Source organism: Aspergillus candidus (assembly GCF_002847045.1).
Source record: "Aspergillus candidus strain CBS 102.13 unplaced genomic scaffold BDW47scaffold_14, whole genome shotgun sequence".
NCBI lineage: Eukaryota > Fungi > Ascomycota > Eurotiomycetes > Eurotiales > Aspergillaceae > Aspergillus > Aspergillus candidus.
The window spans coordinates 194,305-210,536 of record NW_020194019.1 but is presented as its reverse complement, the minus strand read 5'-3'; the positions used below and the strand labels follow the sequence as shown (position 1 = coordinate 210,536).

The 16,232-nt window shown below is 50.4% G+C and overlaps 5 protein-coding genes across 5 annotated transcripts; 2 read left to right on the top strand and 3 right to left on the bottom strand.

The window, feature by feature from the left end:
• Window positions 1-2,112: 2,112 nt before the first annotated feature.
• BDW47DRAFT_103424 (cytochrome c oxidase subunit VIa) lies at window positions 2,113-3,290 on the top strand. Its single transcript, XM_024812077.1, has 5 exons — window positions 2,113-2,442; window positions 2,555-2,579; window positions 2,706-2,865; window positions 2,928-2,935; window positions 3,013-3,290. Exons 1-5 carry the CDS (start codon window positions 2,271-2,273, stop codon window positions 3,056-3,058), a joined length of 411 nt encoding a protein of 136 aa, XP_024673322.1. The 5' UTR covers window positions 2,113-2,270; the 3' UTR covers window positions 3,059-3,290.
• Window positions 3,291-3,363: 73 nt separating this feature from the next.
• BDW47DRAFT_14800 (putative anaphase-promoting complex subunit Apc5) lies at window positions 3,364-6,109 on the bottom strand. The gene is made up of 7 exons (XM_024818319.1): window positions 5,308-6,109; window positions 5,165-5,258; window positions 4,701-5,112; window positions 4,530-4,653; window positions 4,374-4,480; window positions 4,189-4,325; window positions 3,364-4,115 (listed from the first exon to the last, which is right to left on the bottom strand). The coding sequence occupies exons 1-7, from the start codon at window positions 6,026-6,028 to the stop codon at window positions 3,401-3,403; spliced, it is 2,310 nt and encodes a 769-aa protein (XP_024673321.1). The 5' UTR covers window positions 6,029-6,109; the 3' UTR covers window positions 3,364-3,400.
• Window positions 6,110-7,602: 1,493 nt separating this feature from the next.
• On the top strand, window positions 7,603-12,867 carry BDW47DRAFT_116656 (uncharacterized protein; the record flags this gene model as incomplete). Its single annotated transcript, XM_024814961.1, has 9 exons — window positions 7,603-7,764; window positions 7,835-8,040; window positions 9,447-9,697; window positions 10,120-10,653; window positions 10,708-10,945; window positions 11,318-11,548; window positions 11,747-12,244; window positions 12,324-12,509; window positions 12,585-12,867. 9 exons carry the CDS (start codon window positions 7,603-7,605, stop codon window positions 12,865-12,867), a joined length of 2,589 nt encoding a protein of 862 aa, XP_024673320.1.
• A 170-nt stretch (window positions 12,868-13,037) lies between these two features.
• On the bottom strand, window positions 13,038-13,553 carry BDW47DRAFT_124622 (uncharacterized protein; the record flags this gene model as incomplete). Its single annotated transcript, XM_024816287.1, has 1 exon — window positions 13,038-13,553. The coding sequence occupies one exon, from the start codon at window positions 13,551-13,553 to the stop codon at window positions 13,038-13,040; it is 516 nt and encodes a 171-aa protein (XP_024673319.1).
• Window positions 13,554-14,007: 454 nt separating this feature from the next.
• BDW47DRAFT_103417 (uncharacterized protein) lies at window positions 14,008-15,747 on the bottom strand. The gene is made up of 2 exons (XM_024812076.1): window positions 14,703-15,747; window positions 14,008-14,650 (listed from the first exon to the last, which is right to left on the bottom strand). The coding sequence occupies exons 1-2, from the start codon at window positions 15,623-15,625 to the stop codon at window positions 14,101-14,103; spliced, it is 1,473 nt and encodes a 490-aa protein (XP_024673318.1). The 5' UTR covers window positions 15,626-15,747; the 3' UTR covers window positions 14,008-14,100.
• Between the last annotated feature and the right edge of the window lie 485 nt (window positions 15,748-16,232).

The following is a 16,232-nucleotide window of genomic DNA, read 5'->3' as shown; positions in this document are numbered from 1 at the left end:
CCTGGCTTCTTGGTCGTCAGGCTGATGCACGGCTCCTGGTGGCCATCACACCGGGGGATGGGCTTCTTGCTGAAAAGCTTCGTCCAGTCTTCCTTGGCGGCGATCGGGTCGATAACGGTCTCGCGGTCCTGGGTCTCGCTCGTAGGAACGGCATCGCTGGCGAGGGGCGTCCCTGTGTCTGGTGCAGTGCTGGGTTCGGATCCCGGTGTGGCTTTGGTAGGGCTGCTCTGTGGTGTACTCTTTGGCTTGAAGAACCCTTTGAGCGTCTTCTGTCCTGCAGCGGACGCTACGGGCGGGGCTCCCATGACGGACTTGGATCGTTTGACTGGGACGGTCGGGGTGGAGCTCTCTCTTTCTGAACGCTTACGAACTATTCCTTGTCCTCCTGTATTGCGGTCGCTGTTGGGTAGAGGCGTACTGGGAGTGTCGCTTGATGTATCCTTCGCTGTAGTTGAAGGTGTCTCTTTCTCGGAGGTGGAGACAGACTTGGTCAATGATGAAGTGGCTTTCTGCGAGGCGGGGGTAGGTTTCCGAGAGAACATGTCCTTGATGCTCCGTCGCTTGTCAAACTCGGGGATCAATCGCCCAGAGATAGGTAGAAGGAATTTTGTTGTGTACTCCTGCTGGCGCTGGCCGTCTCGAAATACCCCCGGGGGATTCATCACATCGAGGATGTTGACGGTCTTGTCGCCGAGGGGGACAGAGTCTTTGAACACCGCATACACCGGACAATGATCGGATCCCTAATATATTAACTTAGCTGGTTCCATCTTACTCAACTAAAGTAAAAGAATAAAACCCACCATCAGCCCCTCTTGGATGTTGGACTCGCAGAACCAGTCCTCCATGTCTCGACTGCACAAGACATAATCAATCCGCGAGCCGTAGTTCCCCGGTCGGGCATTGATCCGCTGCTCCCAGCAGGTGTACATGCCCCTCCGGTCCGGATGGAACGACCGGCAGATATCGTGGAGAACAGGCTGCTCACGGCCCTCGTCCCGCGGCCCCACGACGTTCCCATCGGTGAGCAAATGATTGAAGAGCCGGCGTGCCGGCGCAGTAACGAACTCATCCTCCGTCAGCGTGCCCTTGCGGATGGCCTCAGACGCATGGGCCGCGTCGATCTCGCCCCGAGAGATGTTGATATCGCCCGTGACGAAAACTCTCTTCCCCATGGCGACCAAATTGCGGATCCGGGCATCCAAGATATCGAGAAAGCAGTGGCGGAAAGCGTCCCGGCTCTCATCCCGATTGGCGGGACTGTAGAGGCCCAGCAGAACAAAGGCGGGGAACTCGAGGATCACGCATCGGCCCTCTGAGTCGAGCGTGGCCGCATCCAGCTCGAGCTCGCTGAGCTGTTCCATCGTCGGGTAGCCCCCGATCTGCTGGTCGTCGGGGAGATCCCGGAACGAGACCGACGAATTGGGCGGACAGAGAACGCCCGTTAGTCCCTCCTCGGCGCGAATGGGGGCACACGTCGCATTGCGGGTGTAGATGACGACCCCCGAGTAGCCTAGACGCGGTCAATATCAGATCCCATCCGTCTCCGACCCATGGGCACAGCGAACCTTTCTTGGTCTTGGGAAGACTGAAGTAGCAGTCCCACCCGGGGATGAGAATCATGTCATCGCGGAGGTCTTTGCGCTGGATCTTGGTTTCTTGGAAGACGACAATATCCGCCTCTAGGATATCGAACATGGCCTGATACGATCAGCCCTGTCCTGGAACGTACGATGGCCGCGTGTGGTTACCTCAAACGTCCGCGTTCCCCGCCATGGCTCGTACGAAAATGGATTTCTAGAGCAGGGTCAATACAGGTTGTATTTGTTTACTTCGAGAACATACCGAATCCCATTGACTGCGGATAGTGGTTAGCACCTTGTTCCACAGCCCGTTACCATATACGAGATAGCTATGGCACATGCTTACCATTCCATGTTGTAATTCGAAACCCCATCCCGGCACTACGATCCAGCCGTGCACATATCAACAGAGTCCCCGTCAATAAAACCAGACTGGGGGAGTAAACAGGGTGTTTAGAAACCCGTTTGATGTCTGAATAATCGCGATACGATGGTTCGACGCAGCCCACGTGACTCTAAAGCGGGTGATGTCACGCGATGCTGACATAAGCCCACCCGAGAGCAGCCAAATCACGGGATTTTGCTGGCCAGCCGAATCGCCCGACGTCTTGCGATCAATCCCACCATTTCCGTCCCCTTCCTCAGATTTAACCCCCCCCCCTCCAACCAACCCTCGCGTCCACCACCATGTTCGCTCAACGCACCGCCGCTCGCATGTCCCAGCGTGCTGCTCAGCAGTTCCGCTCCGCCCCGCGCCGTTTCAACAGCACCGGCACCGGCGACAAGTTTCCCTGGGCCGTCGAAAACAGCTTCAACCGTGAGCGGGAGGCTGTCAAGCACCACGCCAACTCGACCAGCGGTGCGTTCCATTCTTGTTCCCTGTTGTGTTTTATGGAATTGAATCTCTGGCAGAGTTCCAGGGTGGAATTGGGTTGATTGGGAGTGTGATACTGACGCAATTGGTTGTCTAGACCTGTGGCGCAAGCTTTCCCTCTAGTACGTATTTCCCCGGGTCCTCCGCTTTCCCTCGCTGGACGTCATCCAATTGGGTCGTTACGTTCGAAAAGAAGAATACAGACAGCAGTAAAGGTGCAAAATAGAATTAATCTTACAATAACATAGTGCCGTCGTCCCCGTCATCGTCCTCGGCGCCATCAACTCCTACAACCTCTGGGAGGAGCACTGGGAGCACTGGGAGCACATGCCCGCTCTGGAGGAGCGCGTCGAGTACCCCTACCAGAACATCCGGGTGAAGAACTACCCCTGGGGCGATGGTGACAAGGTTAGTTTCCTTTTCTACTAGCTGTGATGTTGAAATATACTAACGAGTTACTTTTTTTCTAGACCATCTTGTAAGTTTCTTCCGTCTGTCGACAGATACACAGATATACACGTCGATTTGCATGAAGTATGAACTAACCCCATGCAGCTGGAACAGCTTTGTCAACTACCACAACAAGGACAAGGCTACCTAAGCGTTCCTTGAGCGGACCAGCAAATGGCTCGAACCCCGCGTCTCCGGGAGAAGCGAAGGACCGGACCTGTATATTTACTGCTACTGCTATGCCACCGCAGCCTGTCTGAAGATAGAGCGAGAAGTCTGTGCAGAGAGGGGAGAGGGAGGAGCTGTCGTTTGAATTCACACTTGCCATACTTGGACTTTGACTTTCCTTTGTCTGAATCGTACATTAAATGTGATTGTTCTACCAGATTTAGTCGTAGCGTAGCTATTCGCAGATGTAGTCACGACTGTACTATGGTAAGCAGGTAGACAGACATACTGAAACTAAGATCTAGAAAGATGATAATAATTACTATCACACCACCTCCGCCGCCCCCAGCTTCCGCAAATCCAAATACTTAGCGGCATAATCATTCGCCAGCACCAGATCCCCAGACAGCTGCATAACAGTAGCCTTCTTAGCCATCATCTCGCACTGCCCCCGGATGTCCTCCAATTCCTCAAACTGATCATACGCACAGTCAAGGTACCCCAGCGCGCGGTTCATATACTCCTTCTTAGCGGGGTCGGCTGCCTTGCGCAAGGAGCCCGCCACACCCATATTAGCATCAACAAGAAGCGAGTAAGCACGGGCAGCGAGAGCCGCATCATTTGCCTCAAGCACCTGCGGCATAACGCTCTCAAGCATAGCAGCGACAGCGGTGAACTCGCGCAAGCTGAGCAGCACAGCGGCGAGGGCGCACACGGCGTCGCAGAGGTCGGGGAGGAGACGGGCGCGGTGGGCGATGCTGGCAGCGCGCATGGCGAGCGAGAAGCCGCGCTGAGGCTGGCTGGTTTTGTCGAGGATGCGGGCCTTGAGGCAGAGGAGCTGGATCTGGGTGTGGATGTCGAAGTTTTCGTGGTGGAGGGATTGGGCGGTTTGTTCGATGAGGGTGAGGGCGTGCGCGTGGTTGCCTTTGCGGATTGTGTATTCGATTGTGAGGAGGGTGAGGGTGAGGACGAGGTCTGTGTCGGGGAGTTGGATGGATTGGAGTTGGGTGAGGAGGTGGTCCGCTGCTACTTGGTTGTCTCTGGTTTTTGTTAGTTTACTCTTCGTTTCGTTTTTGCTTTTCTTTTTCTGTGTCTTCTGGTACTATGGCATACCGGTAGATCTGTCGGCGGAGTTGCATGAGTCCCGAGAAAAACGTCCACAGCTGGTTCTCTTTCAACGACCGGAGCTTCTCGGGGGCGATGTCGTTCATCCGAGCTGACGCCTCCTTGTAGCGGCCTTGTTGTGCTAGCTGATGGAAGTTAGCGTAGGCCTAACGAGATAAGGAAGGAAGACGCACCAGCTGGCAGCTGCGGAAGGTGTTCTTGAGGTAATCCTCAAACGGAGCCCGACTCGCGTAGCATTCGAGGAAGATCTCGCTATTCAACCACGCGAGGTGGGTGACGCCTGAAGTGGTCAGTAGAGTGTTCACAGCGAAGGTGGTCAGACTGAATACCTATCCGTGCGTAGAGAGAAGTCTGAAGCAGGAGCTGCGGCCCCATCGAGAGAGCAACATTTTTGGTGACGTTCAGATGGGACGCACGAACAATATTTTCGATTGACGACGCTAGACTCTCTCCCTTCGAGTTGTTAGTTGGAACAACGTATAGATCAGAGCTAGACTCACCTTTTGCAACTCGAGCTTCGCCTCGCTTAAAAGGGTAGTGCTCAGCAGACTCCACATCTCAGTCTCTTTCGCCTTGGCCTTCAAAAACGCCAGACCCTCCTTCTCATTGCCCAGCATTCCCGTGTTCTGAACATCCTTCATATGCTCCGGAAACGCTTTGCCAAAATGGTACAGCCAGCTCATGCAGAAGTTCAGACAGTTCATATCGTGTGACTCGCGCGCGATGGACACCGCCTCCTGCATCGCCGACACAGCTTCTCCGTAGCACCCGAAATCCGCCTGCAGAATGGCCAGGTTTAAAAGAGCATACTGGTAGGAGCTCCGGTCCCGGCTACGCATGGTGTAGTCGAAATACCGGTGGAGATTGTCAAACGACGATGGATAGTCGCCGGCTCTCCAGGCATCGAGGAACCTGACTGATTAGCGTCTATCTCTCTTCGAGCCAGTCGGTGATCGGGACTTACTTGAGATAGTGAACTAGATTGGGCAATGTCACGCCCGCCGTGACAATCCGTTCCAGTTGAGTTTTCATCGCGTCGGGGACTCTGCCTCCCAATCCTGTACCTCGTCAGTAATCGTTCTATCAGTTTCCGAGGGTCCTACATACTCTGTAACTCTCCAATCTGAAACTCTAACAGTCGCTCTACGTCCTTGGTACTCACGTACGTTTCATCCTCAGAATCAGACTCGTCAATGGTGCCGTACGCCACCTGAGCCAGCGGACTGTCGGTCTCTAACGACAGGGCGAGCAGGTTGATATCCACAGGAGCATGATCTTCACTAGGATTTCGCCTCGCCCACATCCAGTACGTCGGCAGACGGTACTTAACAAAGCCCTTCCACAGCTTCACCGAGTCGTGAAATTGCAGGCGCGTAAATTCAAGCTGGGCCCTGCGCACGAACGCCCCCAGCGGGGAGCACCGGGACAAGCGCATCCCGCCCGTCTCGGGGGCCAGACCCTGGTCCCTGTCCCGCATCTGCTCGTCACGGGTCTTGACCAGCATGTCGGAGATCTCCGTAAAGAAGACCTCCAGGGCATCGCACGAGTCCAGGGACCAGGCCTTCCGCAGGAACAAGTCCCAGACGGAGCGGCCGGGGATTGAGGAGGGGCGGTGGGAGAGGCCCTCCTCGAGGTCCGCCATCGACACGGACGACTGCTTGGTCCATTTTCCGCTCGAAAATTCGGGTTCTCCCGGGTCTAACGGGGTCAGACACGAGACTAAGAAGGATAGGACATGGATGGCGGCGGAGTTGGGGACGACTCCTTCCGTGTAGATGGAGATGAGGCACAGTAATGCGACTTTGGAGGGGGTGAGATAGCGACTCATGATGAGTCGAGCATCCTCTTCTCTTCTTCTCCTCTTTCGTTTTTGTCCTCTATTTTCTTCTCTCCGTGTTGCTGGTTTAAGGGTGAATTGTTGGAGTGATGTGAAAGTATGAGCGCGTCGTGGACCACGTGACGGGTATCCATGTCAGGTGGACCCAAACAAGGTGCCTGAGGAAGAGATCGGATCTTCCCCGCCAAGACCGACTCTTCCATCTGACCCTACGAAGCCCTACAAACTACAAAGTACCAAGTCGGTCAAGCGTACAGTCGAACCATTGTATTCTGGCAATCATTCTAATACTACCTCCCTCACAGGTCAAACTGACAAGTAATTCCATGATCCCGGGGCCCACACCGTTTCTCTTCGTGCTGTAGATTGATCTCCTGATCTTTATAACGAATCCCTGCTCTTTCTAAGTTGTTACCGTAAGTATCACAGCCATTGCCCCCAGTAATCCAAAGATCAGCATCCAGGTGGGTTCTGGCTGGAGTAATTGTTTGCCCCTTATCTGAACACTTCACCGCTAAGGGGCTCACATTGGTCCAGCTGGTGCCGTCGTCAGATGGAAGGCAGATGCGGATCTAGTTGAGTTACAAGGGTCAGCAACTATTCAATCCCTCCGGTACCGCTATTATGAGACGGTGGAAATGCGGTAGGGTAGAGCAACGTACCCATGGCCGGCTATAATCTTCAGGGAAGTGACTATCCCGTACAGAAGTGAAGTGCACGACGAACTTGGTGCTGTCGACAGGGAAAACATGCTGGTCCCAATTGCAATCCCAAAGTCCCCAAGCTCCCTGTCCAAGACCAAGCATCATCGCGCCCATCAGGGTGATTTTCTTGCTTGAGGTCGCAAGCATGTTGTGACTGAGATCGTGAACGAATTGAGTGTATTAATAGTAGAATTGATTGTGTATAAGCGTTGATGATGGTGAGCTCGAAGCCATGCGTCGCCAACGACGTATTTATATCTTCTTTGGCAATCCAAGTCCAATGGTAGCGAGGTTCTCACTGTAGCACTATCATATCAGAGGAATATCTGATGACGGATTCCAGACTACACAGCCCCCCCCCCCCCCATATGAAGTTATTTCTGAATTTAATGGGGCCATGCGCGTTGAGATCAAGGAATTTGACGGCAATTGATGTAGAGATCATCGAAGGTTGTTGTTGTTTATCTCTAAATGGAAATAAAACTGCAGGAAGTGGGCCCCCCATTTTGGCCCCAACATCTCCATATTTGGTAACTTGGTAACGGTATACAAATATAGCATTTCTTCCGTCTTCCTCGGTTCAATCGCATGTTAGGCGTTCCACGTCAGGTGTAACATTTCTTAGACAAACAAGTTAATTTTGTGGCGGTCTTGAAATGGCCTCATGGTCGAAGAATGGTGACGGCAGCAAGAATATAAATACTCCTGTCTGCTCGGACAAACTCGACCTTTGTTAGCCTAAGAATTCCTTCCAGAAAGAAAAAAAGAAGACAGGAAAAGAAAACGAAAGAGTGAATAAAGATAGCGTCAAATTCTCAACTAAACCACAACCCACCCGAACATTTCGACCTTCCCATCAAGATGCATATCTTCAAGCTCTTCTACCCCACGGTCTTTGCCCTCTCGGCCAACGCATTATTCGACTGCAACGACGACCAACATGCCTTTGAACCCACTCCCGGAAAGTTTGTCGTTCACTTCACTTCAGCTTCTGATAGCCACTACAACGGAAATGACCCATGGGTATGAACGTCCTCTGTGTTTGAGCATTTGCCCGAAACATGCAAAATTCTAACCTTCCCACCAAATTTAGATCCGGATCTGCCTCCCGAATGACTCGGGGTCGTGGGACAATGTTGACCCGCTGGGGATTCCATGTGAAACGATAGGCGCAAAGAAATTCAGTCCCAGCCAAACCAAACTCAAGGCGGACCTCAAGGTTGGCATTGGTGATGCTTGCACTAATAACCCCATCTTAAATTACGCATATCTGCAGTACAAAACCGTCTATATTGGCCTGTACGGTGATTATAATAATGGTGATGTTTGTGGAAAGCCCAACCATGGAAGGTCTTGTCAGTTTGATCTGTAAGAGAGCTGGAGGGGGTTTTTTTTCTTCTTGGCGCCTTGTATGTAAACCAAGGCTAGCAGAATAAACGGAAGACAATGTCGTCTCGCTTGATTTTGCACATATCGTTTCTTTCCAATTCGAAACCAGAGCTTTCTCAAAAGATTCTGGTAGGATAGAATCATCCTTGGGAAGAAATTTCCATGTCAGAGACATTCCACACAGATGGGAAGATAGATCCTGTGCCGTCATGACATGACATGATATAACAGAAGGTTAGGGCGACCGCGTAAGTAGTTGTCCACATGGCCAAGGTCTCGCTGCACCTGCAATACGCGTTCTCTCAGGGACCCCAATGACGTGAAAGAAGAAAATCTTATCTCTTACCAATGTGTATACTAGTACCAGGCCAACCAAGCTTACCCCAATATATTACCAGGGTTTCTCAACGGTGCGTGGTAGAGGATTCGCTCTGATTCTGTCTTCTTCTTTTTGCTAGTTTATATGGCTCGGGTATAGGTTTGATTTTCAGGTAGAGAGTGGGCTGCAGGACGCGATAATCATAAAAAGATGGAACGATCAATGAGGATCATCAGTAAATGACCTACAGACACTACTTACCTTCCGATCAAATACTTGAAGAGACTTGCTGTATGTCAATGTGACTGCTGGACCAGCATCAAACAAATAGACAGTCTGGAATTTAAATGGAGGGTAAGGAAGAGGAAATAACACTGACTGGTATATCTCTTACCTGCTTGTTTACGATCATCTAACATTGCGGACTTGGGTGACTGAAGACTTACTAGCGCCAGTCTAGAACAGAGAAGCACTGATTTATATACTTACCATAGTCTGCTGATGTGCTATCCCTCATGGTAACTTTCCTTTTCTTTCCCTCTTCTGATTTTCAATATTGACTCTGTTTTATCAAGTGGAGCCTTATAAACTTGACTGACACTGATGCCCCTCAGTTGCAGGCGTACAATTGCACGATATGGGTTTGACGGGATTTCTACCCTCCTGTCACTGAGCTATGAAAGAATGGTGTATACGGAGCCGAAAAACTGTAGATCACTCTGACTAGACTGAGTGGCCACTATTAGTTCCCTGTAACCTCATTTGAGGCTAATGCAGCTGATCACAACTTGGCACTAAAATCCCCCTCATCTCTCCACCTCCAATTCTTTCCCCAATCTTTCTTTCAAAGCTCCAGGCTGTCGTTTTCACAGCCCGTGCGTCCCCTAGAATCTCATCAGGAGTTGTAATGGAGTCCCCCGTCTTGTAAGGCATCTTGATATGGCGGCTGCATAATGAGAATTGAGATCTAACTAACGTGGAACATCGAATTCATCAGGGAAGCCTTTTTCACCAAACAATGGGAATCAGCGACCAAGTCCTTCTTGGAACGGATGGAACCTCAAGATCGCAGGACAATTAGAAGTTTTCGCACCTATGAGGATGTACGGGAATATGTGTTCGTCGAACAAGATGAAGAGGTGTCTGAAGCAGCCCTGCAAGAGCTGGCCATGCTGCAGCCCCGAATGGTTGATTTGAAAGACTTCAGCGATTTCTTTACCTCCCACCTTCATCCGGCTCCTGGGACGGGTGTGTTTTGGGGACTGCTCGGCTTACTGCTCACGGTAAGACAAGTGCCAATATGGATACATATATATACTGGCAGTAGCGTTTTATACAAACCGACTAGTGATCTCTGACACACCTTATTAGTTGGCCTTACAGCATGACGAGACAATGCGACGAATGGTACAGATGCTTAGGAAGCTAAGCAGGAATTGTCATGATTTCATCCTCCATTGCCGAAAAAGCCCGACCATCACCAAAGAGGACAAAGAGTCTTGTTTTGATATTTTTCTGAGGTTCACCAGCTTTCTCACGGACGCTGTGCAGTTTATACGCCAAGCAGACGATGACTTATTGGGATTGACACATACCGGCGGTAAGACCCCCTCGCAAGGATTTCAATCGAGATTGCGAAGAGAAGCTGTGGTGTAATACTAATGGAACAGACGGGTACGATCCATCGTGGACCAAGTTGACCGACAGTTTTGCAGCCGCCATAGAGGAGATTGAAGATATACTTGTTCGCATAGAGCGGGTCGCTGCCATGTATCAGAGGCAATATCAGGGAGACATGGCATCCTGGTTTTCGTATCTCTCGCTCACACCGCGCGTGTTCCGAGATATGGCTCACTTGCCTTGCTTCGTCCTTCCACCCATACGAACTGCTCGTTTTTTCGATCGAGATGAGGTGATTGAGAAGATCGAACAATATCTCCAAGACACCGATGCGTCATCGCCACTGCGCTCGCTGGCTCTCTACGGCATGGGAGGCGTCGGCAAGAGCCACGTTGCCATGAAATTTCTGGAAAAAAAGTTGGCAGCCAAAGATTTTGACGCCATCTTCTGGGTCGGCGCTGAAAGTCCGGTCGCTATTCAACAGAGCTTTACAGATATTGCCCTAAGACTGAAACTACCTGATACTGCGCCGGCCACTCATGACGAAAATAGGATGATTCTCAAGGGCTGGCTGCAGCAGACTGGTACGTGATCTTACACCCTGCAGACTTACTTACTGCTAATAGGAAATTGATTAGAGTGTAGATGGATGATCATCTACGATAATGCAGAGACAACCGAGCTTCTTCGGGATTACTGGCCTCTATCTGGCAGCAATGGTAAAGTCTTGATCACAACAAGAAATCATTTGCTTGGTTTCGATCCTGCCGACGTTGGTATTGAGATACTCCCTTGGGATACTGAAACAGGCTCAAAGTTCTTGCTACATCTTCTCGCAGGACATATCGGGACGGATATCCTGGCTAATGAAGCACAGTCAGCATATAGTCTTGCTGAGAGGTTGAATGGACATGCGTTGGCATTGTCCAACATGTGTGGCTTGATTCATCGTCGATCCTGGTCGATATCAGAACTTGTTGAAGTTTATGATAAATCCAAGGACTTTAAAGACGGACTGGAAATTGTCTGGCAACTGTCTTTCAAGAATCTCCGGCCTGACTGTGCTGCACTATTGTCAGCTTTCACTTTTTGTTCCCCAGACAGCATCCCACAATCACTGTTTGAGCTCAACGAAGAGACAGAAAACCTCACAGATGATATGCTCTGGTATCTTGATTCCGATCGGTTCGTGGCTTCCGGTATCCATACTATTCCCAACATTGCAGTCGCTAACAATGAATGTCACAGTCTGAGTATAAACACGGAGGAGCTGTTGGCCCTTGCTCTAATTAAACGTGATAGATATAGCCGCGTCTATTCGATTCATCGTCTCATTGCATCCCAATTTCGCCGCTTTATGAGCCCCGAAGCCCAGCAAAAGGCCTTCTACGAAGCTTCGATTCTAATGTACAACGCGTTTCCGAAAAGACCTAAGAAAGCGGGTGCTACCAGAGCCAATCTCTACAATGTCTGGGACAAGTGCCAACTTTGGCTGCAGCATGTACTACAGCTCAAGAGTAACTTCATGCAAGAGCGAAAGCGGAACCCAAGTTTCTCCGCTTGTAGAGAGACGTGCGAGACATGGGTTCAATGTCAACGGTCAGTCAAATTGCACAGATATGTTGACGATCTAAACCATAGAAAGTATGCCCTATCATGTACTAATACCGCGATTAGGTATCTCCTTGAAACACAGAACTGGCGCGAACTCGAAGACCTCGTTACCGCAAATAGGATTGCTATGGCTACACTTCCAGATGCCGACAAGGAAATATACCTTCCCTCATCAACCGAAATTCACGTTGCCTCCATGTGGGCCTTCCGGGGAAGATTTAACCTGGCCCTCGAGAGCTTGCTAAATGCACATAATCTCAAGCTGTCGGAGTCTCCCGTTGATCTCCAGAATCTCTGCTGGATTGAAGATAACCTAGCTACTATTTATGGGTGCCTGAGAGATTTTGAAACCGCTATACAATGGATCGAACAGAGTCGTGATACATGGAAACGGTGGTCCGAGTCCACAGGCCTTGAATTCAAGTGTCCTCCGCTGCTGAAACTGACGCATGGCCGGATCCTGGCTCACGGAAGAAACTTCGATGAGGCTAGAGTGCAGCTTACTGAGGCGATAGATGGACTTCTGTCTGCCGAGCCATTTGTTTGGGCTCCAGCAGCTACGTGAGTTCCCCCCCTCTGGCTGGGGGGGACTTTGGAAGATGCATGATTGCATACATAATTGGATACTAATGCCAAGTAGGTGTAAATTTGTCATAGGGCGACTGCTTATGTTTGAAGGAAAGTATGACGCCGCGGACAAGATGTTGTTAGAGTCTCAGTCCATGTGGCTTGCGGGCGACAAGTCTCGTGCTTTGGACTTCAACGGCATCATTGTATATCAGCTGGGCTGCTGTGCTCTGCTGCAAGGAAACAAAGACGCTGCACTGTAAGTGTGGGACGAGAACAGCGGGTACGCGGTAGGTACGCACTGTACTGACGATGGCAACTCTTCCCTATTTAGCGAACATCTCGAAGAGGCGAAAGTGATTAGCTCTATTCACCAAGATACGCATCCTGCCAAGTATGCCCGGTGTTTGTTCAAGTTATCCGAGACGAGACGCCAGATTCCCGGACAGGAAGCGCAAGCCGATCAACAACTCAAAGAAGCGAAAGCCTTATATCTCCAGATCGTTGGCAAGACGCGACCAACGACCACAGAAAGACCAAAGGAAGGCTCTTTCCCGCATCCGGAGCAGTTAAAGGACGAAGACTTCGATGCCCTTATTCACATTAGTCAACGATAGATTTATGAATATGAAACATATGCCAATCAACTAGTACAATCAGTAACGTAGCAGCATTTGCCGACCGGGACATCCACAATACAACCCTCAAAAGCAAGCACACACGCAAACACCAGCTATAGTACTGCCGTCCGCCATTATAGCAACAGCAATTGAAGATCGTTGGCCACTCAACTTTCCCCCAGAGCCCCAAATAACGAAACACCAGAAGGCAACCTCCTCAAAACCGCCTCCCTCAACCCCTCAACCCCATCCACTAACTCGATCCCAAACCTCCTACACACAACCTGCACATTGCCCCTCTTCCAGTATCCCTCAGGACAAACAACAACCGTCTTCCCAGGAACACGCGCACACAGCCCAAGCTCCAGCAAACTAACCGGCGCCTGAGTCGCAGGGTGGAAGTAAAGAACTACCACATCAGCCCTATCCTGCTTCTCGAGCTCCCACTCCACCTGCTCACGGTAGGGCGCGAAATCGATATCCTCGCGCCACGAGCTGTCCCAGTCAGCACGGTGCGGATTGTATATGGTGACGGGCGTATCTGCGAGAGATGCAGAGAGGGCCTCGCGCCAATCGGTGGGGTCGACTTTGGTGGTTGTTCCTGCGAGGAAGACTGATTTGAGCCCGCGCGGGGCTTCCTCTGAGGGGGCGTAGATGATTTGGCTTTGGGATTTGGGGGCCATCTTTGTTAAGTGAGGGAGGGGAGTGCTTTTCTTGGAGAGTGGTGCTCTTCTGGAAGAACAGGTGTGGAGGAATGAGCGGAGGACATGGGCTCGCTGCATTAGGGCCTGGAAGGTTGATTGCTGGCTGGAGCTTATACCACCATGATAGGGTGCCATGTACGTGAGCCTCGAAGCGCCGCGGGGTTCCACTGATCGGCTTCTTGTGCTTGATCGATTCACTGCCTACGCTAGTGATTACTGTTTTGGCTTAGTTCTGGAGCGATCTGGGGTTCGTATTGGATAGATCCGTTTCTATATTTGTAGAATTATTTATGGATACTATGGAATATGTACTAAAGGTACTGGGAAACAGAGCACGAAATTAGGGCCAACGAGGCTATAATGTCAATTTACAACAGACTGTCTATGAGGCCGTGCTCAAAAGTTATTCATCAATCATATCATTCTTTCCAATAAACTCCTAGCCAGTCCGTATTTGAAAAATAAAAAATCGCGCCGTCATTGACCGGCCCATGTACAGGAACAGGAAGAAAATAGAAGCCAACTCCTAAAATGAGGTTTGCAGTTCAATAATTGCGACCAGGAGCTGGAGTGCTGCCAGGATGTTGGCCACTCCTCCAACGATTACTACCGCCCAGAAAGTGTACCACTGCAGAGGATTTCGTCTGTCGCGCCACAGGTCAATCAACTTATTGGGTCGTTGTCGTAGGTTGAACTGCTGGAGCTTGAGCAAGCGCGGTCCGAGCCTTGGAAAGTCATTGCGAACGCTGTACACGTCGCTTTCTAGGAGCTGCCCTTTCATATTCCGACAAGTGACGGGCCACATCTCAGAGGGATAGTTCTGCAGAACGGTGTCGTATGTCCTCCACCATAGGCCGCCATGCTTGTACTTGCGTTCGCAGAGGTCCAGAAGCATAGTGTCGACACTCTGGTTTGCGTGAATCTTTTTCAGCCGGCAGATTTCGTCATGTGCGACTTTCCTGGACATGCCATCTTGCCCAAATAAAAGACGGTAGGAAAGGAGAACCTCTTGCTCTAGACTGACACAGCATTGGTCTCGATCTTCAGGGGACAAGGGATCGATTTGCTCGGAGATACTGAAAGTAGTAAGCTCCAATCTTTTGGCTGTCTTAGAAATAGATGACATACCTTTGAATTGTTAAGCTAACGTTGGCTCCATAGATGGCAAGCAAGGCGCAGAATGTCGGAAAGCGAAACAAGGACAGCCGGCGAGTAGCTGGGTTGAAACGTAGATGCTCACTGATCGTATCCACCCACTGAATAGTGACATGACCAAAGTACCGTAGCGAGTATATGCTGAGACTTGCTTTATACAGGCTGTCTCCCTCCCACGATCCACCCTGCACGCGGTCACTCAACTGGTCACCCCAGTGCTGCATCTTGAAAGACCGGAAGATGAGCGGGATTGGTCGCATGTGTCTACTACTTAGTGCATGTGTAGCGGAGTCCTTGGTCAATCTGGACCCATGTGGCAGGAGGCATGTAAGGTTGCGTGCTGTGTTGTCTGTAGAAAGTAGATTCGGACGCGCCACCATGCTTGACCAGCACAGTACCCCGAAAATGGCGATGTAAAAGCAGCTTTTATCTTTGCACCGCTCAAGTATTGCGCTATGATCTCCTTTTCGCTTCTTGAGACGTTGTAATATGTCGTGTATGCTGATCTCAGTTTCTTCTGATCCTATCGCCTGTAACACCGCAAGGATCCAGTCCCAGCGATCTGCTATCTCTTTGGGATTTGTATAGGGTACCAAGCCCCAAATTGAGTCAAATGATGGGGACGTCAACGGAACAAAGGCTTCACGTTCCAAATAGTCACAGTATGATTCAATTCCTGGGAACTTGGCGACATTCTCAGGCTTAATATCGAAAAGCCCTTGGATGAACTCAAGACGTTTGTTGTAGATGGCGCGCTGGGGGATGTGAACAACCTTGCCGGAGGCTTCCTTATCTCTTAAAACTCCCTCATCTCCTGGGGCTGCCTCGTCGTCTGGGGCTTCCTCATCGATCGATTTCTCGCGAATTGGTGTCACTTGCCGAAGTAATTGTTGCATGGTGTTGCCGTGAGTATTTTATTTCTCTGAAGCTGTAGAAACCATCCCAGGCATACGGGGCGGCTCCTTAGAGTATTTTAATATAGGCTGCATTTCTTGATGTGCAATCTTTTGAAACAAAGAAGTTTGTTTAAAATAGACAGAGGCTAGAGGGACGCCAATCCCGTGGCGGCTAAAGATGGGCGAGTCACTTGCTCATGAGCAGTAGGAAATATACGTGTGAACCATTAATGCAGTCCATGCATCATTCTCAATTCGGTAGCCGCGCGCTATGTAGAATGAAGTTCATCTGTCATGGATCCTGTTAGCGAATGGGGATTCGGGGATTCTGGGTAAGAAAGACACCGGCGCTAAGATCCGTACCTAACATGTTGAAATTGGAATTCATTTCCGGCTCATGATAATCTAAACGTTTATCCATGGATGGAATCCACTTATTTCAGCCATTCTTGTGATAAGTGAAGCTATGGCTTTCCATGGCGGCTGTAGTCAATGGCTGTGGTGCCTGGCGCTGTAGCAATCGAATTGTAGATCATCCTTGTGTTGGATTGATAGGGGAAAAGTAGACAGCGTCCACATAGCACTCTCGTTTCTTTTTTGGGGCTGA